General features: G+C 43.0%; 1 protein-coding gene across 1 annotated transcript; it reads left to right on the plus strand.

Annotated features, from left to right (window-relative positions):
- The first annotated feature begins 16,433 nt into the window (after positions 1–16,433).
- Positions 16,434–22,923, plus strand: LOC139419343 (mucin-3A-like). Its single transcript, XM_071169283.1, has 6 exons — positions 16,434–16,442; positions 16,624–16,713; positions 16,789–16,878; positions 17,009–17,098; positions 20,545–21,132; positions 21,241–22,923. The coding sequence occupies exons 1-6, from the start codon at positions 16,434–16,436 to the stop codon at positions 22,921–22,923; spliced, it is 2,550 nt and encodes an 849-aa protein (XP_071025384.1).
- The last annotated feature ends 1,900 nt before the right edge of the window (positions 22,924–24,823 follow it).

The raw sequence follows: 24,823 nt of genomic DNA on the forward strand, positions 1-24,823 counted from the left end.
AAAGATGGCCGCTGGGGGATTCCCCTGAGGGCATAAGGCGAGGGTAAGTGGAGGAGGATGTGTCTTCGATGCATTGAAAACACAGCCTGTGTGTGTGTGTGTGTGTGTGTGTGTGTGTGTGTGCCAGATTTTTGTAAGAAATGTATGCACAGTTGATAAATGAGGCCCCACTGATCTTGCACTAGCTGCAATACAATCTCAACACACACTTATGTGTCTCAACACATTCGCCTGACTTGTATTGCAGCTGGTTGCCTTAATTTTAGAAGTTAAATCAACTTCAACAAACATAAATGTACAATGTGTGTGTTTACTTTATATGTGTAAATGCAGTCATACTCAAAGCACATTCATTATCTATACTGTATATACTATCATTCATTATCTATTCTGTATATCATATTGTTCCTTATCTATACTGTATATACTATCATTCATTATCTATTCTGTATATCTTATTGTTCCTTATCTATACTGTATATACTATCATTCATTATCTATACTGTATATCATATTGTTCCTTATCTATACTGTATATACTATCATTCATTATCTATACTGTATATCTTATTGTTCCTTATCTGTTCTGTATATCATACTGTTCATTATCTGTTCTGTATATCATACTGTTCATTATCTGTTCTGTATATCATACTGTTCATTATCTGTTCTGTATATCATACTGTTCATTATCTGTTCTGTATATCATACTGTTCATTATCTGTTCTGTATATCATACTGTTCATTATCTGTTCTGTATATCATACTGTTCATTATCTGTTCTGTATATCATACTGTTCATTATCTGTTCTGTATATCATACTGTTCATTATCTGTTCTGTATATCATACTGTTCATTATCTGTTCTGTATATCATACTGTTCATTATCTGTTCTGTATATCATACTGTTCATTATCTGTTCTGTATATCATACTGTTCATTATCTGTTCTGTATATCATACTGTTCATTATCTGTTCTGTATATCATACTGTTCATTATCTGTTCTGTATATCATACTGTTCATTATCTGTTCTGTCATACTGTTTACATATCAGCGTATTACTAAGCATAAAACCTCTTATTTTACTTTATATTTTTACTTGACTCTTTAGTGTTGTTATCAATATTCTGCAATGTTGAGTGTTATTACGCAATGTTGAGTGTTATTACGCAATGTTGAGTGTTATTATTGTACTGTAATGTTGAGTGTTATCATTGTACAGCAATGTTGAGTGAGCTAGCACACAAGCATTTCACCGCACCTTTTATACCTTCTGTAAACTGTGGATGTATCATATAGCTGCTGTAAACTGTGGATGTGTCATATACCTGCTGTAAACTGTGGATGTGTCATATACCTGCTGTAAACTGTGGATGTATCATATACCTGCTGTAAACTGTGGATGTGATGTATCATATACCTGCTGTAAACTGTGGATGTATCATATACCTTCTGTAAACTGTGGATGTATCATATACCTGCTGTAAACTGTGGATGTGATGTATCATATACCTGCTGTAAACTGTGGATGTATCATATACCTGCTGTAAACTGTGGATGTATCATATACCTGCTGTAAACTGTGGATGTATCATATACCTGATGTAAACTGTGGATGTATCATATACCTGCTGTAAACTGTGGATGTGATGTATCATATACCTTCTGTAAACTGTGGATGTGATGTATCATATACCTGCTGTAAACTGTGGATGTATCATATACCTTCTGTAAACTGTGGATGTATCATATACCTGCTGTAAACTGTGGATGTATCATATACCTGCTGTAAACTGTGGATGTATCATATACCTGCTGTAAACTGTGGATGTATCATATACCTGCTGTAAACTGTGGATGCATCATATACCTGCTGTAAACTGTGGATGTGATGTATCATATACCTTCTGTAAACTGTGGATGTATCATATACCTGCTGTAAACTGTGGATGTATCATATACCTGCTGTAAACTGTGGATGTGATGTATCATATACCTGCTGTAAACTGTGGATGTGATGTATCATATACCTGCTGTAAACTGTGGATGTATCATATACCTGCTGTAAACTGTGGATGTGATGTATCATATACCTGATGTAAACTGTGGATGTATCATATACCTGCTGTAAACTGTGGATGTGATGTATCATATACCTGCTGTAAACTGTGGATGTATCATATACCTGCTGTAAACTGTGGATGTATCATATACCTGCTGTAAACTGTGGATGTGATGTATCATATACCTGATGTAAACTGTGGATGTATCATATACCTGCTGTAAACTGTGGATGTATCATATACCTGCTGTAAACTGTGGATGTATCATATACCTGCTGTAAACTGTGGATGTATCATATACCTGCTGTAAACTGTGGATGTATCATATACCTGCTGTAAACTGTGGATGTGATGTATCATATACCTGCTGTAAACTGTGGATGTGATGTATCATATACCTGCTGTAACCTGTGGATGTGATGTATTATATACCTGCTGTAAACTGTGGATGTATCATATACCTGCTGTAAACTGTGGATGTGATGTATCATATACCTGCTGTAAACTGTGGATGTATCATATACCTGCTGTAAACTGTGGATGTGATGTATCATATACCTGCTGTAAACTGTGGATGTATCATATACCTGCTGTAAACTGTGGATGTGATGTATCATATACCTGCTGTAAACTGTGGATGTATCATATACCTGCTGTAAACTGTGGATGTGATGTATCATATGCCTGCTGTAAACTGTGGATGTATCATATACCTGCTGTAAACTGTGGATGTATCATATACCTGCTGTAAACTGTGGATGTATCATATACCTGCTGTAAACTGTGGATGTATCATATACCTGCTGTAAACTGTGGATGTATCATATACCTGCTGTAAACTGTGGATGTATCATATACCTGCTGTAAACTGTGGATGTATCATATACCTGCTGTAAACTGTGGATGTGATGTATCATATACCTGCTGTAAACTGTGGATGTGATGTATCATATACCTGCTGTAACCTGTGGACGTGACAAATACAATTTAATTTGATTTGTGTGTTTAGGCCTCCTAGTATTAAATCAGAAAGTCTTCATGTAGGCTGTTTAATTTAACAAAATATTGTTAAATAAAACAAATGTTGTTAAATAAAACAAATGTTGTTAAATAAAACAAATATTTTTTAAATAAAACACTTCAATGTTCCTTTTATACTTGTTGCTAAGATGATTAATTTGCAGCTCAGCTTCTGCCCCCTTACTCCCTCTTTAAGACCCCATATGGGGTATACCCAGCTAGCACATAACGTTCTAACAACCATATGTTTCTTCGAGTTTGCGAGAGCATGGTTGTCCTATGGTTATTTTGCATAGAACCTACCCACAACATTCTGGGAATGGTGCAAGCTACCCAGCTAGCACATAACGTTCTGACAACCATATGTTTCTTCGAGTTTGCGAGAGCATGGTTGTCCTATGGTTATTTTGCATAGAACCTATCCACAACATTCTGGGAATGGTGCAAGCTACCCAGCTAGCACATAACGTTCTGACAACCATTTGTTTCTTAGGTGGGAATTTCAGTACTTCGGCATAATGTTTTCTACAGGTTTCCTTGTAGTTCTATGTAAAGTCATGTTCTCAGAACAATTAAGAAAACGTTCTATAAAAAAACCACAAGAACGTTCTAAGAATGTTAAAAGATATACATTCCGTTCTCAGCATCAACAAAACTCTCTCTATCCCCCATCTTGCTGAGTGTGTTCAGGTGTGTTGGCCACACCTGATCTTAATGTGTAATTGTTGCCTTTCAAATGAGGTCTGTTTGAATAGACTAAAATGAACAGCCTTCTTTGCTAGCTCCATCCTGGTGACGCAGTGGGCTAATTCCATGGATAGAGAACTGAAGCTCATACTGTCATGTCCATATCTCACTGATGCAGCGCCACAATAAAAATATACATGTGTTTGCATGATAAATGACCGAAGCAAATTTTGATAGGGCGTCATTTGGAACGCACGAGGTGTATGCTCAAACAAGCTTGTTAGCAAGCGCCTTCCCGAAGTAAACCTAATGCTCTTAAGTGAGATTACCATCGGCAAATAGCCTTATCCAAGACTCACGGTAATTACAGTTGACATGCAGCCTCACGATCATTTTGTGCCAGGTGCAATGGGACAGGACAGGGATCTAGCTTATTCACTAGGAAGCAGGCGGTCGAAATGGGACGGGACTAACCTGAACGTGTCCAATGAGAAATGATCGGGAACAGTTGGGAAAGGGTTTTGCTACGGTTTGCAGTAATGAATACACCCCCAGGCCACTCAAGCAAGAGAGAGAGACAAGCGATGCGTTTGATAACGAGATTGATTTAGTGGGCTAGACAAGAATGGTTAACAGGCAGCTGTGGTGAATATCAAAAACGTAATGCCAAGATAATGTGTATTATGTGACAAGAGAACGCAAAATAGAAAATAACACGACGCGGTTTTCAATAAGCACTTCCGAATTTAGAAATCAGTTTCCCTGAGTGTTGGTAGCCTACAGGCCTATTTTAGGTTTAAGTTTATGAATTATAAACAGATTTTATTGTCAAAATAATAGTAGCCTTTAGCCTACAGATACGATTAGAGTGCCTTGAGTGCAGTAACAGTAGCCCACAAGTGATAACAGTCAACGCATAAATCCAGCGCACTTATTTCCCAATGTGGATGGCAAATAAATCTCTGCACTTCAGTAAATAGGTCGTCTCAGGTCTAATGGAGAGAAACAAATGCTGGGGTATATGTTAAAAGTAGCCTATAATGGCATAGGCTAGATATCCCGAAGACTCACAATCCCGTCACCGTTAGTTAGCTCACCTCCATTGCTGCTTCGGTGGGCTACACCGTAGAATCAACAGGTCCCCCTAAAGAAGTCCGCGGTCGCCAGGGGGGGAAAAAAAATCAACATTTTGTCCGTTTTAGAGCTACATGTATGAATATAACATTTATACCGTAAACCTACATGAATTGTATGTTTTAAACCTACGTAAAATACCACAAAATATATCAAAACAGACGGAGATCAACTGTTTTATCAAGCGTGTGCCGATCCGTTTCACACTGTGAGGGACGCATGCGCACCGCACCGGTGATCTTCTGACGTCCTGAAAGCGGACCAGACGCGCACCTGCGACCTTCTCGTCCGTCCTCATAGACTCAATGAAAATACACACTAGTTTTCTTCAGGTAATAAAATTAAGTTTAATCTCAAATTCACTCCAGTAGTTATTTCACGGTGATTGTGATACTATATTCATTTTGAAGGTTTAAAGCTATAGGCCTATCTTTGGACAAGAGAATGCCATTTTCGGACTAAACTCCGACTAAATAAACGAGTCAACAATGCAGATTGGTCCTACACAATATTAATGTAATTCTATGATAACCCCAACACATAACGTGGCACAGCATAGGCTCAACAAAAAATATAAACGCAACATGGAACAATTTAAGATTTTTACTGAGGTACAGTTCATTAAAGGAAATCAATAAAATTGAAATAAGTGCATTAGGCCCTAATCTATGGATTAGGAACACAGGCAATACAAATGCATTTGTTGGTCACATGTACTGTACATTAAATGTAACAGAAGGTAAAGGGGCGTGGATCAGAAAACCAGTCAGTAGGTTATCTGGTGTGACGACCTTTGGCCTCGTGCAGTGTGACACTTCTCTTTCGCATCGAGCGGTGTTGATCAGACGTTTGATTGTGGCCTGTGGAATGTTGTTCCACTCCCTCCTTCAATACGCTGTGCAAAGTGGCTGGATATTGGGCGGAAACAGAAACGTGGGTAACGTGTCTGGTGAGTGTACAGGCCATGGAAGAACTGGGACGTTTTCAGCTTCCGGGAATTGTGTACAGATCCTTGCGATATGGGGTCCGTGCGTTATCATGCTGAAACATGTGGTGATGGCTGCGGGTGAATGGCACGACAATGGGACTCGGGATCTCGTCACGGTATCTCTGTGCATTCAAATTGCCATAGATAAAATGCAATTGTGTTCGTTGTCTGTAATTTATGCCTGCCCATACCATAACCCCAGCGCCACCACGGGGCACTCTGTTCACAACGTTGACATCAGCAAACCACTCGCCCACACAACGCCATACACACGTGGTCTGCGGTTGTGAGGCTGGTTGGACATATCAGCCAAATGATCTAAAATGACATTGGAGGCGGTTTATGGTAGAAAAATTAACATTAAATTATCTGGCAACAGCTCTGGTGAACATTCCTCCAGTCAGCTAGCCAATTGCACGCTCCCTCAAAACGTGAGACATCTGTGGCAATGTGTTGTGACAAAACTGCACATTTTAGAGCAGCGTTTTATTGTCCCCAGCACAAGGTGGATATGCCACACCTGTCGGGTGCATGGATTATCTTGGGGCAAAGGAATAAATGCTTACCAACAGGGATGTAAGCACATTTGTGCACAACATTTTAGAGAAATACGTTTTTTTTTGTGCGCTGAATGGAACATTTGCGGGATCTTGTATTTCAGCTCATGAAACGTGGAACCGACACTTTACATGTCGCGTTTATATTTTTATTCAGTATATGTGGATAAAGAGCTTCATGATTAATGTATTCTATTCATACAGCAGATGGAACCCTCTCACACTTATTGAGCCACGATCCAGTTCCGTGTTTTCCTTTGACTTGGTTCCCTCTTCTTGCCCGAGGAGGCATCACCACAAGTGCCCGCCTGCATCGCTCTGCGCTCCGCTCCACTTATCCGAATCTTATCTCGTCTGAGCATCCACTTCCAAATTGGGTTGTCATTTTTTTGACCCCTTTGCTCTTCCCGCGAACAGGTCAACGTGCTCTCTACGTGGACGTTTTTGAAGACCGCTAAGAGAGAGGGAGAGAGAGCTGAGAGAAATACAGAAAGAGACAGATCTCAGAGAGAGAGAGAGAGAGAGAGACAGAGAGAGAGAGAGAGCTGGCTTCGTGGATCTTTAGCTATAGTGTTCCCGTCCTCTCTTCCAATCCTGGACTCGTTGCGTTGCGGTCTGTACCCCTTCACCGGTGGCGTTCTGTGAACAGTGATCTGGATACTAAACACTGAGCCGTCGAAAGGTTGTCCGTTAGCCCATGTTACAATCAAGAACTGCGAAGACTATATATCGTATAAGCGTTTTTTTTTTTGTTATAAGAGGAATCAGAATTTACCTTGACGATATAAAAGCATCGCTGACTTGGAATCAAATTGCTTAATTTTTCATTCATTTGAGGGGATTTTTTTTTGCTTCCAAGCAAGAACTCTGGACTGTTACAAGGGAGACGGCGGTTATTGTAAAGACACTGCGCTTTCAATGCCTGGATCTGCGCGCGACCATTGCTGCAGCTTCGTGTGAGATGTGGTAAGTCAATGCATCGTTTTTCTACGGTTATGAATGACCTAGTTGATGTTAGAATAGAATAAGTGGCCTGCACTGTGTAGTGGGGGTGATATACGGTAGGCTCGAGCTTCTCCCGTTAGCAGTGTTCGAGACTGATGATGCTCGGTAGCGGTGACGGGATGGAATGGGCGTCGCTCCCCGTCCCCGCGCGAGGTGCTGGTTAGATACGCTCACATTCCTAACGCCTTATCGCTCCTCCAAATAAATCCATAGAAACACATTTTCCTTATTTACCTTTCCTCAGCTAACGTTTCATCAACATGTCCGCCGCTCTGCGGGTAATAACAAACACAGTAATCTAGTTGTTTATGGCGTTTGAAAATAGCTGCTCCTTTTCGTGTCTCCTGTGTGGGTGTCATGAGATTCTATTCTCACCGCTCTATCATGGTTCAAAACAACCCGAGATGGGATGCGGTGCGGTGGGAGAGAGACTCGGGGGGGGGGGGGGGGGGGGGATGGAAACATGTTGTTATGGCAGCCATATCCAGCCACTTGTGTGTTGTTCAGAAACCTGAACGCTCCATTTTCATCCAATAATACCAGATGGATTCAGTAGGTTTCGTGAAAAATCAACAAGGCCAATGTTTCAGGAAGTGCCCGGTGTGACTTGAATGAATTATAAACCTCTTATCAAATGACCTTGATTTTATGAACAGCAAAAAAAAAATGCAGCGTCCGATATCGATCAATAACGAAATCAATAACATGATAGACTGGTAGGAGATAATGTCATGTCGTTATTTATCATCCACTGACATGGATTGCCACTGCATATGATCCTCTAAGGCTTACATTCCAGATGGCACCCTATTCCCTACATAGTGCACTACTTTAGACCAGAGCTCTATGGCACCCTATTCCCTACATAGTGCACTACTTTAGACCAGAGCTCTATGGCACCCTATTCCCTACATAGTGCACTACTTTAGACCAGAGCCCTATGGCACCCTATTCCCTACATAGTGCACTACTTTAGACCAGAGCTCTATGGCACCCTATTCCCTACATAGTGCACTACTTTTGACCAGAGCTCTATGGCACCCTATTCCCTACATAGTGCACTACTTTAGACCAGAGCTCTATGGCACCCTATTCCCTACATAGTGCACTACTTTAGACCAGAGCTCTATGGCACCCTATTCCCTACATAGTGCACTACTTTAGACCAGAGCTCTATGGCACCCTATTCCCTACATAGTGCACTACTTTAGACCAGAGCTCTATGGCACCCTATTCCCTACATAGTGCACTACTTTAGACCAGAGCCCTATGGCACCCTATTCCCTACATAGTGCACTACTTTAGACCAGAGATCTATGGCACCCTATTCCCTACATAGTGCACTACTTTTGACCAGAGCTCTATGGCACCCTATTCCCTACATAGTGCACTACTTTTGACCAGAGCTCTATGGCACCCTATTCCCTACATAGTGCACTACTTTTGACCAGAGCTCTATGGCACCCTATTCCCTACATAGTGCACTACTTTAGACCAGAGCTCTATGGCACCCTATTCCCTACATAGTGCACTACTTTAGACCAGAGCCTTTATGGGCCCTGCTGAAAAGTAGTGCACTAAATCGACTTCGTTTAAAGGCTACATTTCTGAGGGCCTTGGTAATGTTATAATGGCTGATAACTTTGTCTCACTGTAGATGATTCATGGACACTGGTTTGTCTGTTCTGAAGAGAGAGGATTGCAGATATATATCTCACTGATGCTCAGAGAGGCTTTGGGAAACACGCACGCACGCGCACGCACACACACACACACACACATGCACACACAATATACACACATAACACACACAATATACACACAATATACACACATAACACACACATAACACGCACAATATACACACATAACACACACAATATACACACACATAACACACACAATATACACACACATAACACACACAATATACACACACATAACACACACAATATACACACACATAACACACACAATATACACACATAACACACACAATATACACACACATAACACACACAATACACACACAATATACACACATAACACGCACAATATACACACAATATACACACATAACACACACATAACACACACAATATACACACATAACACACACAATATACACACACATAACACACACAATATACACACACATAACACACACAATATACACACACATAACACACACAATATACACACATAACACACACAATATACACACACATAACACACACAATATACACACACATAACACACACAATATACACACACATAACACACAATATACACACACATAACACACACAATATACACACACATAACACACACAATATACACACACATAACACACACAATACACACACAATATACACACACATAACACACACAATATACACACACATAACACACACAATATACACACAACATCTCTGAATAGGCAATTGTTCTCTTTGTGGTAGCTAGCTTGCCGTACCTTCGATTTAGAGATCCTACGAGATCAAATGTCTGTCACATATAGTTCATTCAGACTGCCTGGGATTGTGAGTATTCTGATTGTGGGTAGGGAGTTTTCCTGATCATGTGACCTAACCAGGGAAGTCCCCAGACCCCAGTTATGGCCTTGTAAAGAGGGCCCATAGATCTTCTTGATCAGGTCAGCTGGTCAGAGATGCCAGATGTGTCAAATGTTGAACCCTGTCACCTTTTTGTAACTGTAAACATCACAAATGCCCTGGTTCACTCTCCTTTACATATCACATAGGTACTGAGTCAGGAGTTCCCCATTAAAGGGGAAGGGCTTACAACTGTTCCAGGAGTTCCTCAACTCTAACGTGTACCATTAAAGGGGAAGGGCTTACAACTGTTCCAGGAGTTTCTCAACTCTAACCTGTACCATTAAAGGGGAAGGGCTTACAACTGTTCCTAGGTCAGTGTCTAGGAACAAATTAACCCATATATGCTCAGACAGTCAGGAGATGTTCAACCCTAACCTATACCATTAAAGGGGAAGGGCATAAACCTGTTCCTAGGTCAGTGTCTAGGAACAAATGAACCCAGACAGTCAGGAGATGTTCAACCCTAACCTATACCATTAAAGGGGAAGGACATAAACCTGTTCCTAGGTCAGTGTCTAGGAACAAATGAACCCAGACAGTCAGGAGATGTTCAACCCTAACCTATACCATTAAAGGGGAAGGGCATAAACCTGTTCCTAGGTCAGTGTCTAGGAACAAATTAACCCATATATGCTCAGACAGTCAGGAGATGTTCAACCCTAACCTATACCATTAAAGGGGAAGGGCATAAACCTGTTCCTAGGTCAGTGTCTAGGAACAAATGAACCCAGACAGTCAGGAGATGTTCAACCCTAACCTATACCACTAAAAGGGGGAAAACGTAAGTGTTGCTACACTCTACAGAATGCTGGATTAAAAACAACCCAATTCGTTTGTTTTTTTTGGTAACCCATTGATGGGTTAATTTTGGACAGAACACACGTTGGGTTGTTGGGATTACCCGAAACATGGGTTAATTTATCCATCGGTTGGGTGTCTTTTACTCTCATGCTGGGTTGACCTAGTAACTGGTTCATTTTGAATGTAATCCTTAGGTTAATTTCAGGATACGTGGCTCATTAGAGACGTGGCTTTCAGCTAGATCTTATTGGCCACCCGTGAGAGTAGATGTCATTCATGCTCATCATGTTAAGTTTACATACTGTACATCCAAATGTTCCTTCTTTTTTTGTTGTTGCATTTGACACTTCTATAATATTAAGATGAACTGTTCCTAGGTCAGTGTCTAGGGACAACTTAACCCATTAAACATCAAACTGTTCCTAGGTCAGTGTCTAGGGACAACTTAACCCATTAAACATCAAACTGTTCCTAGGTCAGTGTTTAGGGACAACTTAACTCATTAAACATCAAACTGTTCCTAGGTCAGTGTCTAGGGACAACTTAACCCATTAAACATCAAACTGTTCCTAGGTCAGTATCTAGGAACAACTTAACCCATTACACATCAAACTGTTCCTAGGTCAGTATCTAGGGACAACTTAACCCATTAAACATCAAACTGTTCCTAGGTCAGTATCTAGGGACAACTTAACCCATTACACATCAAACTGTTCCTAGGTCAGTATCTAGGAACAACTTAACCCATTACACATCAAACTGTTCCTAGGTCAGTATCTAGGGACAACTTAACCCATTAAACATCAAACTGTTCCTAGGTCAGTATCTAGGAACAACTTAACTCATTAAACATCAAACTGTTCCTAGGTCAGTGTCTAGGGACAACTTAACCCATTACACATCAAACTGTTCCTAGGTCAGTATCTAGGGACAACTTAACCCATTACACATCAAACTGTTCCTAGGTCAGTGTCTAGGGACAACTTAACCCATTACACATCAAACTGTTCCTAGGTCAGTGTCTAGGGACAACTTAACCCTTTCTCTACTCCAGACTAAAGACATGTCATGTCACAATGCATCTGAGGCCAGGACCCTAATTACACTGTCTGAGCCCCCAGCCAGTCTGAGTGGTGTCATAGTGCATCTGAAGCCAGGACCCTAATTACACTGTCTGACACCACCCCCCCCCCCCCCCAACAGTAACCAGTCACACTCTTGTCTCCATTCTTCGTTCTGCTGACTATAGCGGTAGCTAATTAGGTCATCGTATCATCCAAGTGCATATCCAAGTATTATTCAAGTTGTTATGATGCAACTCATAGCAATAACATATTTTTCTCTAGAGCACAAAGAAATAAGTGATCATATGATAAACAAACATTGTAAAACAAAAAACAAAAAAAATGCATTGTGTGATGTGATATTAAACCATGTCTAAGAACTGAAGAACTGGCATTAGTTCCCTATAAACTATTACATAGACTTTAACTCAACAGGCTTTAAAACCCAGGCAGTCACATAAATACATCAAGTCAGAGGCCCAATTATAAAGTGTAAAACTAACCCAACTGTTAAACCAGACATCTGAATATATATCCTTATCCCTGAATTGAAATAATGAGGTCGGATACACCCAGCCTTCCCTATGAGAGATCTAAAATACTCTGTCAAGTGTGAAGACAGAAATCCTCTAAAACTAGGCAATATATCTCACTCTCCGCATCCCAGACAGCACCCTATTCCCTATATAGTGCACAGGAAATTGTGCATTACACTCTTAGAAAGAAAGGTACTAAGTAGAAGCGTATTTGGTGCTTGGGTAGGGTTCTGCATTAGAACCCCCTGTATATGGTTATACTCAGAATCCTCTTTGAAGGGTTCTACTGAGAACCATTTTATCTTTGAAGGGTTCTACTGAGAACCGTTTTATCTTTGAAGGGTTCTACTGAGAACCATTTTATCTTTGAAGGGTTCTACAGATAACCGTTTTATCTTTGAAGGGTTCTACTGAGAACCATTTCATCTTTGAAGGGTTCTACTGAGAACCGTTTAATCTTTGAAGGGTTCTACTGAGAACCATTTTATCTTTGAAGGGTTCTACTGAGAACCGTTTCATCTTTGAAGGGTTCTACTGAGAACCGTTTAATCTTTGAAGGGTTCTACTGAGAACCGTTTTATCTTTGAAGGGTTCTACTGAGAACCGTTTCATCTTTGAAGGGTTCTACTGAGAACCGTTTTATCTTTGACGGGTTCTTCCTAGAACCCTCTGAACATTTCCACCAGCTTAATTATTGTTTAAAATGTCATTATTTACGACAATTCATTGCGTAATATATCATAAGGCCTTTATTTTGAGGGCCTAGTTATATCGTAACACAGTGGTGTTAGGAAACTCGTCGTTTACAGGCCACATCGGACCTGCACTCAATTGACGCTGGTTTGCAAAGTGATGTTTAATTCCTATTGGAATCCAGCCAGAGTTAGAACATCTAACTCACCCACAACCTCCGTTCAGAATGACTGCCAGGGTTAGGAAGAGATACTGAGACTACCTCAGTCGTCTAAACTGGAAGAACCAACTCAGTAACTGGTGCAATAAGTCCAACTACTAACAGATTGGATTAGTTTAGAACAAAACGTATGTTATTTATCTTTGTGTAGCATAAATCAGCCAATCAGTGGACCTTCAGAAACTATTCATACCCCTTGACTTATTCCACATTTTGTTGTGTTTCAGCCTGAATTCAAAAATTGGATTAAATATTTTTTTTTCTTAACCATCTACACACAATACCCCATAACGACAAAGTGAAAACATGTTTTTAGATTTTTTTTTTTACAAATGTACTGAAAAATAAATACAGATATCTCATTTACATCAGTATTCACACCCCTGAGAAAATACTTTTTAGAAGCAGCTTTGGTGGTGATTACAGTTTTGAGTCGTCTTGGGTATGTCTATATCAGCTTTGTTCATCTGGATTTAGGAATTTTCTCCCAATCTTCCTTTCAGATTTTCTCAAGCTCTGTTGTTAGATGGGGAGTGGTGGTGAACAGCAGTCTTCAAGTCTTTCCACATATTTTCAATGGGATTCAAGTCTGGGCTTTGGCTGAGCCACTCAAGGACTTTCACATTGTTGTTCTGCTCCAGTGATGCTGTGGCTGTATGCTTGGTGGTCATTGTCCTGTTGGAATGCACATCTTCACCCCCAACCTGTCGTTTGCCCTCAGAAAACCAGGCACAGGTCATCACCCTTACAACCCCATCCCTACCGTGAAGCCTGTGCCGCTGAACAGCATCCCCATAAGATGATGCTGCCGCCACCACCAGGCTTCACGGTGGGGATGGTGTTATAAGGGTGATGACCTGTGCCTCGTTTTCTGGGGACATAGCGCTTTGCATTTCAGGCCAAAGATTGTTTCTTTCTAAATCATGTCCAAAACAATCAAGTTGTAGTGGATGATCAAAGGATTTTAGATGCACCGGAGCCCATAACAAAGTGGTGTGAATACTTATGTAAATGACATATTTCTGAATTTAATTTTCATAAAATTTGCACCAAATTACAAAAACAACATGTTTTCGCTTTTGTTATTATGCGTTATTGTGTGTAGATGCGTGAGAGAAAAAACTAATATATTTAATCCATGTTGAATTCAGGCTGTAACACAACAAAATGTGGAATAAATCAAGAGGTATTAATACTCTCTGAAGGCTCTGTATCTCACAGTAGACTGGAGCTATCAGCTCACTGCACAACCCGTAATGTGTGAATGAATGGGATGGCCTGCTTAACCCAGATTGTAGTTGAGGTCACAATGGTGGCGGAAGTGTTTGGTCTGGTAAAACCTCAATATGATCTAGCCTTATTACTAGGTCTGGTCATGTGATGTGGTAGATGTGGTCTATGCTACTCCATTAGATAGAGGTAGATGTGGTCTATGCTACTCCATTCGATAGAGGTAGATGTGGTCTATGCTACTCCATTATATAGAGGTAGATGTGGTCTATGCTACTCCATTATATAGAGGTAGATGTGGTCTATGCTACTCCATTATATAGAGGTAGATGTGGTCTATGCTACTCCATTATATAGAGGTAGATGTGGTCTATGCAACTCCATTAGATAGAGGTAGATGTGGTCTATGCTACTCCATTATATAGAGGTAGATGTGGTCTATGTTACTCCATTAGATAGAGGTAGATGTGGTCTATGCTACTCCATTATATAGAGGTAGATGTGGTCTATGCTACTCCATTAGATAGATGTAGATGTGGTCTATGCTACTCCATTAGATAGAGGTAGATGTGGTCTATGCTACTCCATTAGATAGATGTAGATGTGGTCTATGCTACTCCATTAGATAGAGGTAGATGTGGTCTATGCTACTCCATTATATAGAGGTAGATGTGGTCTATGCTACTGCATTATATAGAGGTAGATGTGGTCTATGCTACTCCATTCGATAGAGGTAGATGTGGTCTATGCTACTCCATTCGATAGAGGTAGATGTGGTCTATGCTACTCCATTATATAGAGGTAGATGTGGTCTATGTTACTCCATTATATAGAGGTATATGTGGTCTATGCTACTCCATTCGATAGAGGTAGATGTGGTCTATGCTACTCCATTATATAGAGGTAGATGTGGTCTATGCTACTCCATTATATAGAGGTAGATGTGGTCTATGCTACTCCATTCGATAGAGGTAGATGTGGTCTATGCTACTCCATTATATAGAGGTAGATGTGGTCTATGCTACTCCATTAGATTGAGGTAGATGTGGTCTATGCTACTCCATTAGATAGAGGTAGATGTGGTCTATGCTACTCCATTCGATAGAGGTAGATGTGGTCTATGCTACTCCATTATATAGAGGTAGATGTGGTCTATGCTACTCCATTAGATTGAGGTAGATGTGGTCTATGCTACTCCATTAGATAGAGGTGGTCTATGCTACTCCATTAGATAGATGTGGTCTGTGCTGCTCCATTAATTAGAGGTAGATGTGGTCTATGCTGCTCCATTAATTAGAGGTAGATGTGGTCTATGGTTTAGTAGACTGAGTGGAGCTGAATGTCTGTCACACCAGTGGAGGCTGGTGGGAGGAGCCGTAGGAGGACAGGCTCGTTGTAATGGCTGGAACACATCAAACATACGGAACTCACGTTTTTGACTCCATTCCATCCATTCCAGTTCCATTAGTTCCATCCAGCCATAACAATGAGCCTGTCCTTCTATAGCTCCTCCCAACCAGCCTCCACTGTGTCAAACAGATACAGATACACCTTTGAAACCAAGATGTTTTTTTCCAAACAAACCTCAGCATCCAGAATACTTTTTTGTTTTGCCAGACTGTTCTTTCTATATGAAAGGTTTTGCCAGACTGTTCTTTCTATATGAACGGTTTTGCCAGACTGTTCTTTCTATATGAACGGTTTTGCCAGAATGTTCTTTCGATATGAAAGGTTTTGCCAGACTGTTCTTTCTATATGAACGGTTTTGCCGGAGACAAAGCCTCTACTGTTATATACTGCCAACCTACCTAGCCATGATTGAGGTAAAGTTCTGCTATGGCTTTAGTGTGAAATGCAGCCGTAACGCCGAGGCGGCGTTGGCACGGGCTACGCTCTTAATCTCCTGATGGTTGTTATGCAGCGCCTGTTACTACTATCCTCCTGGCAGTTTTAAACTTGGCTAGGCGTGGCACAGCGGTCTATGGTACTGTGTCTCCCTGCTAGAGGCGTCACTACAGACCCTGGTTCAGCGGTCTATGGTACTGTGTCTCCCTGCTAGAGGTGTCACTACAGACCCTGGTTCAGCGGTCTAAGGTACTGTGTCTCCCTGCTGGAGGCGTCTCTACAGACCCTGGTTCAGCGGTCTAAGGTACTGTGTCTCCCTGCTAGAGGCGTCTCTACAGACCCTGGTTCAGCGGTCTAAGGTACTGTCTCTCCCTGCTGGAGGCGTCTCTACAGACCCTGGTTCAGCGGTCTAAGGTACTGTGTCTCCCTGCTAGAGGTGTCATTACAGACCCTGGTTCAGCGGTCTAAGGTACTGTATCTCCCTGCTAGAGGCGTCTCTACAGACCCTGGTTCAGCGGTCTAAGGTACTGTGTCTCCCTGCTAGAGGCGTCTCTACAGACCCTGGTTCAGCGGTCTATGGTACTGTATCTCCCTGCTAGAGGTGTCACTACAGACCCTGGTTCAGGGGTCTAAGGTACTGTGTCTCCCTGCTAGAGGTGTCATTACAGACCCTGGTTCAGCGGTCTAAGGTACTGTGTCTCCCTGCTAGAGGCGTCACTACAGACCCTGGTTCAGCGGTCTAAGGTACTGTATCTCCCTGCTAGAGGTGTCACTACAGACCCTGGTTCAGCGGTCTAAGGTACTGTGTCTCCCTGCTAGAGGCGTCTCTACAGACCCTGGTTCAGCGGTCTAAGGCACTGTATCTCCCTGCTAGAGACGTCACTACAGACCCTGGTTCAGCGGTCTAAGGCACTGTATCTCCCTGCTAGAGACGTCACTACAGACCCTGGTTCAGCGGTCTAAGGCATTGTGTCTCAGTGCTAGAGACGTCACTACAGACCCTGGTTCAGCGGTCTAAGACACTGTGTCTCCCTGCTAGAGGCGTCACTACAGACCCTGATTCGATTCCAGGCTGTATCACAACCGGCTGTGATTGAGAAAGGGAAAGGGGGATACCTAGTCTGTTGTCTAACTGAATATTTTCAACTGAAATGTTTCTTCCTCATTTAACCCAGGTGGTGCGGCAGGCCAGTCCCATAGGGCGGCTCACAATTAGCCCATCCTCAACAGGGTCAGGGTTAGGGTTAGGGGTTAGGGTCAGGGTTAGGGGTTAGGGTCAGGGTTAGGGTTAGGGTTAGGGGTTAGGGTCAGGGTTAGGGTCAGGGTTAGGGTTAGGGGTTAGGGTTAGGGTCAGGGGTCAGGGTTAGGGTTAGGGGTTAGGGTTAGGGGTCAGGGTTAGGGTTTCGCCGGGGTAGATCGTCATTGTAAAAAAATATTTGTTCTTAACTGACATGCCTAGTTAAAGGTTAAATTAAAAAAAAAAAATTGTCCCTTCACCCATCTCTTCTCATCGCCACAATAACTGTTTTCTAATCTACAACTGGATGGATCCGTAAATAAGGACTGTGGGAATAAATATCACTGAACGACGAAAAATATTGGAATGAAGTAGGCTAATTCAATTGAAGTAATCAAATTGCTGCTTCCTGAAACTCCCAAAGTCATCCCCCATAGTTATAATACATGTGAAACAATGGTCTACCCGGTGGTCAACTATTTCAGCACCGTCTCACGCTGCTTTGAGACAAGCGTAATGGACTCTTCTTGATGAATCAATCAATGTCAGGTTTATTTTTCTTCTCCCTGAATCTCCATTTGGATATTGGTTAGACTACAACTAGGCTGTGGAAATGTTAGCTACGTTGATATTGGTTAGACTACAACTAGGCTGTGGAAATGTTAGCTACGTTGATATTGGTTAGACTACAACTAGGCTGTGGAAATGTTAGCTACGTTGATATTGGTTAGACTACAACTAGGCTGTGGAAATGTTAGCTACGTTGATATTGGTTAGACTACAACTAGGCTGTGGAAATGTTAGCTACTTTGATATTGGTTAGACTACAACTAGGCTGTGGAAATGTTAGCTACGTTGATATTGGTTAGACTACAACTAGGCTGTGGAAATGTTAGCTACGTTGATATTGGTTAGACTACAACTAGGCTGTGGAAATGTTAGCTACGTTGATATTGGTTAGACTACAACTAGGCTGTGGAAATGTTAGCTACGTTGATATTGGTTAGACTACAACTAGGCTGTGGAAATGTTAGCTACGTTGATATTGGTTAGACTACAACTAGGCTGTGGAAATGTTAGCTACGTTGATATTGGTTAGACTACAACTAGGCTGTGGAAATGTTAGCTACGTTGAGGTGGGTGCTGCTCATGATCATCTTGTGTAGGTGGGTTAGGGTTAGGGGTTAGGGGTTGGGGTTAGGGTTAGGGGTTAGGGGTTAGGGTTAGGGGTTAGGGGTTAGGGTTAGGGGTTAGGTGGGTGCTGCTCCTGATCATCTCGTCTAGGTGGCTCATTGATCAACACCGATCAGAACATTTTTTACAGCATGTTATTTAGCTTCAACAAGCTGAATATTTTGCTCTTCACTTCAGTCGCTTAGTAACTGAGACGTACTCCACAAGGCTGGGACTTCACTGACTGGTCTGATAATCAATCATTGTGATTTTGTTTCACTGAATCTCCGTCTGTATTGGCTATTTGGTTAATTGTTTCCTGGCTGGGCAAATACCTGGAGGTGGTATAGGTCATCTATCACTGATCAGAATCATTTAGCATGCTATACTGTAGTCTAAATCAAGTGTTTATCTATCACTGATCAGAATCATTTAGCATGCTATAACATAGTCTAAATCAAGTGTTTATCTATCACTGATCAGAATAATTTAGCATGCTATACTGTAGCATATGACTGCACACACATATGACTGTAGCATAAGTCTAACCAATATCAACGTAGCTAACATTTCCACAGCCTAGTTGTAGTCTAACCAATATCAACGTAGCTAACATTTCCACAGCCTAGTTGTAGTCTAACCAATATCAACGTAGCTAACATTTCCACAGCCTAGTTGTAGTCTAACCAATATCAACGTAGCTAACATTTCTACAGCCTAGTTGTAGTCTAACCAATATCAACGTAGCTAACATTTCCACAGCCTAGTTGTAGTCTAACCAATATCAACGTAGCTAACATTTCCACAGCCTAGTTGTAGTCTAACCAATATCAACGTAGCTAACATTTCCACAGCCTAGTTGTAGTCTAACCAATATCAACGTAGCTAACATTTCCACAGCCTAGTTGTAGTCTAACCAATATCAACGTAGCTAACATTTCCACAGCCTAGTTGTAGTATAACCAATATCAACGTAGCTAACATTTCCACAGCCTAGTTGTAGTCTAACCAATATCAACGTAGCTAACATTTCCACAGCCTAGTTGTAGTCTAACCAATATCAACGTAGCTAACATTTCCACAGCCTAGTTGTAGTCTAACCAATATCAACGTAGCTAACATTTCCACAGCCTAGTTGTAGTCTAACCAATATCAACGTAGCTAACATTTCCACAGCCTAGTTGTAGTCTAACCAATATCCAAATGGAGATTCAGAGAAGAAAAGTACATTGATTGAATCATCAAGAAGAGTCCATTACGCTGCTTGTCTCAAAGTGAAACGGGGCTGAAATAGTCTACCACCGGGTAGAAACTAGAGACTATTGTTTCACATGTATTATAACTATTGCTTGTTTCAAACTTAAGTTGTGTTGGAAAAATATTATTTGTATTTCATTCTTGAAAAAATATTTTATTATATTCTTAGCCGACTATGTGTGTTGACTGTGATCAGGACAGTCTTGTGTGTTTAATGAACAAAATAACTATTGATTTAATGTAACAGTAACGTAATTATACACAAAATATGCCATTTGGAGAACCCATTCTGTTAGTCTAATGAAGTTACTGAGGACTAAAACAAATGAATAATGGATTTATTAAAACAGACCACCACCCACATGGCCCAGGTCTCCTCCCACTCGTTAACTAGCCGCCATGTGTTAAAACAGACCACCACCCACACGGCCCAGGTCTCCTCCCACTCGTTAACTAGCCGCCATGTGTTAAAACAGACCACCACCCACACGGCCCAGGTCTCCTCCCACTCGTTAACTAGCCGCCATGTGTTAAAACAGACCACCACCCACACGGCCAAGGTCTCCTCCCACTCGTTAACTAGCCGCCATGTGTTAAAACAGACCACCACCCACACGGCCCAGGTCTCCTCCCACTCGTTAACTAGCCACCATGTGTTAAAACAGACCACCACCCACACGGCCCAGGTCTCCTCCCACTCGTTAACTAGCCACCATGTGTTAAAACAGACCACCACCCACACGGCCCAGGTCTCCTCCCACTCGTTAACTAGCCACCATGTGTTAAAACAGACCACCTCCCACACGGCCCAGGTCTCCTCCCACTCGTTAACTAGCCACCATGTGTTAAAACAGACCACCACCCACACGGCCCAGGTCTCCTCCCACTCGTTAACTAGCCACCATGTGTTAAAACAGACCACCACCCACACGGCCCAGGTCTCCTCCCACTCGTTAACTAGCCGCCATGTGTTAAAACAGACCACCACCCACACGGCCCAGGTCTCCTCCCACTCGTTAACTAGCCACCATGTGTTATAACGGACCCTGTCCACCCACACGGCCCAGGTCTCCTCCCACTCGTTAACTAGCCACCATGTGTTAAAACAGACCACCTCCCACACGGCCCAGGTCGACTCCCACTCGTTAACTAGCCACCATGTGTTAAAACAGACCACCACCCACACGGCCCAGGTCTCCACCCACACGGCCCAGGTCTCCTCCCACACGGCCCAGGTCTCCTCCCACACGGCCCAGGTCTCCTCCCACACGGCCCAGGTCTCCTCCCACTCGTTAACTAGCCACCATGTGTTAAAACAGACGTCCACCCACACGGCCCAGGTCTCCTCCCACTCGTTAACTAGCCACCATGTGTTAAAACAGACCACCTCCCACACGGCCCAGGTCGACTCCCACTCGTTAACTAGCCACCATGTGTTAAAACAGACCACCACCCACACGGCCCAGGTCTCCACCCACACGGCCCAGGTCTCCTCCCACACGGCCCAGGTCTCCTCCCACTCGTTAACTAGCCACCATGTGTTAAAACAGACCACCTCCCACACGGTCCAGGTCTCCTCCCACTCGTTAACTAGCCACCATGTGTTAAAACAGACCACCTCCCACACGGCCCAGGTCTCCTCCCACTCGTTAACTAGCCACCATGTGTTAAAACAGACCACCTCCCACACGGCCCAGGTCTCCTCCCACTCGTTAACTAGCCACCATGTGTTAAAACAGACCACCTCCCACACGGCCCAGGTCTCCTCCCACTCGTTAACTAGCCACCATGTGTTAAAACAGACCACCACCCACACGGCCCAGGTCTCCTCCCACTCGTTAACTAGCCACCATGTGTTAAAACAGACCCACACGGCCCAGGTCTCCTCCCACTCGTTAACTAGCCACCATGTGTTAAAACAGACCACCTCCCACACGGCCCAGGTCTCCTCCCACTCGTTAACTAGCCACCATGTGTTAAAACAGACCACCTCCCACACGGCCCAGGTCTCCTCCCACTCGTTAACTAGCCACCATGTGTTAAAACAGACCACCACCCACACGGCCCAGGTCTCCTCCCACTCGTTAACTAGCCACCATGTGTTAAAACAGACCCACACGGCCCAGGTCTCCTCCCACTCGTTAACTAGCCACCATGTGTTAAAACAGACGTCCACCCACACGGCCCAGGTCTCCTCCCACACGGCCCAAGTCTCCTCCCACTCGTTAACTAGCCACCATGTGTTAAAACAGACGTCCACCCACACGGCCCAGGTCTCCTCCCACTCGTTAACTAGCCACCATGTGTTAAAACAGACGTCCACCCACACGGCCCAGGTCTCCTCCCACTCGTTAACTAGCCACCATGTGTTAAAACAGACCACCACCCACACGGCCCAGGTCTCCACCCACACGGCCCAGGTCTCCTCCCACACGGCCCAGGTCTCCTCCCACTCGTTAACTAGCCACCATGTGTTAAAACAGACCACCTCCCACACGGCCCAGGTCTCCTCCCACTCGTTAACTAGCCACCATGTGTTAAAACAGACCACCACCCACACGGCCCAGGTCTCCTCCCACTCATTAACTAGCCACCATGTGTTAAAACAGACCACCTCCCACACGGCCCAGGTCTCCTCCCACTCGTTAACTAGCCACCATGTGTTAAAACAGACCACCACCCACACGGCCCAGGTCTCCTCCCACTCGTTAACTAGCCACCATGTGTTAAAACAGACCACCACCCACACGGCCCAGGTCGACTCCCACTCATGTCCACGGGGAGATAGATAAGGCTGACCAAGAATGTGGTCCGAATGGGACTGTATAAATTGGGCTCTAAAAAACATTTCCTGTTTTTTTTTTACAGGCAGCATACCATACAGTCTGTCTGTACATAATACACAGATAGACAGGCAGCATACCATACAGTCTGTCTGTACATAATACACAGATAGACAGGCAGCATACCATACAGTCTGTCTGTACATAATACACAGATAGACAGGCAGCATACCATACAGTCTGTCTGTACATAATACACAGATAGGCAGGCAGCATACCATACAGTCTGTCTGTACATAATACACAGATAGACAGGCAGCATACCATACAGTCTGTCTGTACATAATACACAGATATACAGTCTGTCTGTACATAATACACTGATAGACAGTCTGTCTGTACATAATACACAGATAGGCAGGCAGCATACCATACAGTCTGTCTGTACATAATACACAGATAGACAGGCAACATAACATACAGTCTGTCTGTACATAATACACAGATAGACAGGCAGCATAACATACAGTCTGTCTGTACATAATACACAGATAGACAGGCAGCATACCATACAGTCTGTCTGTACATAATACACAGATAGACAGGCAGCATACCATACAGTCTGTCTGTACATAATACACAGATAGACAGGCAGCATACCATACAGTCTGTCTGTACATAATACACAGATAGACAGGCAGCATACCATACAGTCTGTCTGTACATAATACACAGATAGACAGGCAGCATAACATACAGTCTGTCTGTACATAATACACAGATAGACAGGCAGCATACCATACAGTCTGTCTGTACATAATACACAGATAGGCAGGCAGCATACCATACAGTCTGTCTGTACATAATACACAGATAGACAGGCAGCATACCATACAGTCTGTCTGTACATAATACACAGATATACAGTCTGTCTGTACATAATACACTGATAGACAGTCTGTCTGTACATAATACACAGATAGGCAGGCAGCATACCATACAGTCTGTCTGTACATAATACACAGATAGACAGGCAACATAACATACAGTCTGTCTGTACATAATACACAGATAGACAGGCAGCATAACATACAGTCTGTCTGTACATAATACACAGATAGACAGGCAGCATACCATACAGTCTGTCTGTACATAATACACAGATAGACAGGCAGCATACCATACAGTCTGTCTGTACATAATACACAGATAGACAGGCAGCATACCATACAGTCTGTCTGTACATAATACACAGATAGACAGGCAGCATAACATACAGTCTGTCTGTACATAATACACAGATAGACAGGCAGCATACCATACAGTCTGTCTGTACATAATACACAGATAGACAGGCAGCATAACATACCGTCTGTCTGTACATAATACACAGATAGACAGGCAGCATAACATACCGTCTGTCTGTACATAATACACAGATAGACAGGCAGACAGACAGGCAGACAGACAGGCAGACAGACAGACAGACAGGCAGACAGACAGACAGGCAGGCAGACGGGCAGGCAGACAGACAGGCAGACAGACAGACGGGCAGACAGGCAGGCAGACACACAGTCAGGCAGACAGACAGGCAGACAGACAGACGGGCAGACAGACAGGCAGACACATAGTCAGGCAGACAGACAGGCAGACACACAGTCAGGCAGACAGACAGGCAGACACACAGTCAGGCATACAGACAGGCAGACAGACAGACGGGCAGACAGGCAGGCATACACACAGTCAGGCAGACAGACAGGCAGACAGACAGACAGGCAGACAGACGGGCAGACGGGCAGGCAGACAGACATGCAGACAGACAGGCAGACAGATTCAGTGTATTTATGGTGTGACTATCTTTTGTTATCTCTTGTTCAGTTCTCTTTCTTCCTCCCTACATTCTACAAAC

Source organism: Oncorhynchus clarkii, chromosome 10, assembly GCF_045791955.1.
Source record: "Oncorhynchus clarkii lewisi isolate Uvic-CL-2024 chromosome 10, UVic_Ocla_1.0, whole genome shotgun sequence".
Classification (NCBI taxonomy): domain Eukaryota; kingdom Metazoa; phylum Chordata; class Actinopteri; order Salmoniformes; family Salmonidae; genus Oncorhynchus; species Oncorhynchus clarkii.

What these genes read in the sequence shown, in the direction of transcription:
- LOC139419343 (XM_071169283.1), top strand. An exon ending in CCCTGGTTCAGCGGTCTAAG is followed by an intron (nt 16,879 to 17,008) that starts GTACTGTGTCTC and finishes TCTCCCTGCTAG; the next exon opens with AGGCGTCTCTACAGACCCTG. An exon ending in CCCTGGTTCAGGGGTCTAAG is followed by an intron (nt 17,099 to 20,544) that starts GTACTGTGTCTC and finishes GTGTTAAAACAG; the next exon opens with ACCACCACCCACACGGCCCA.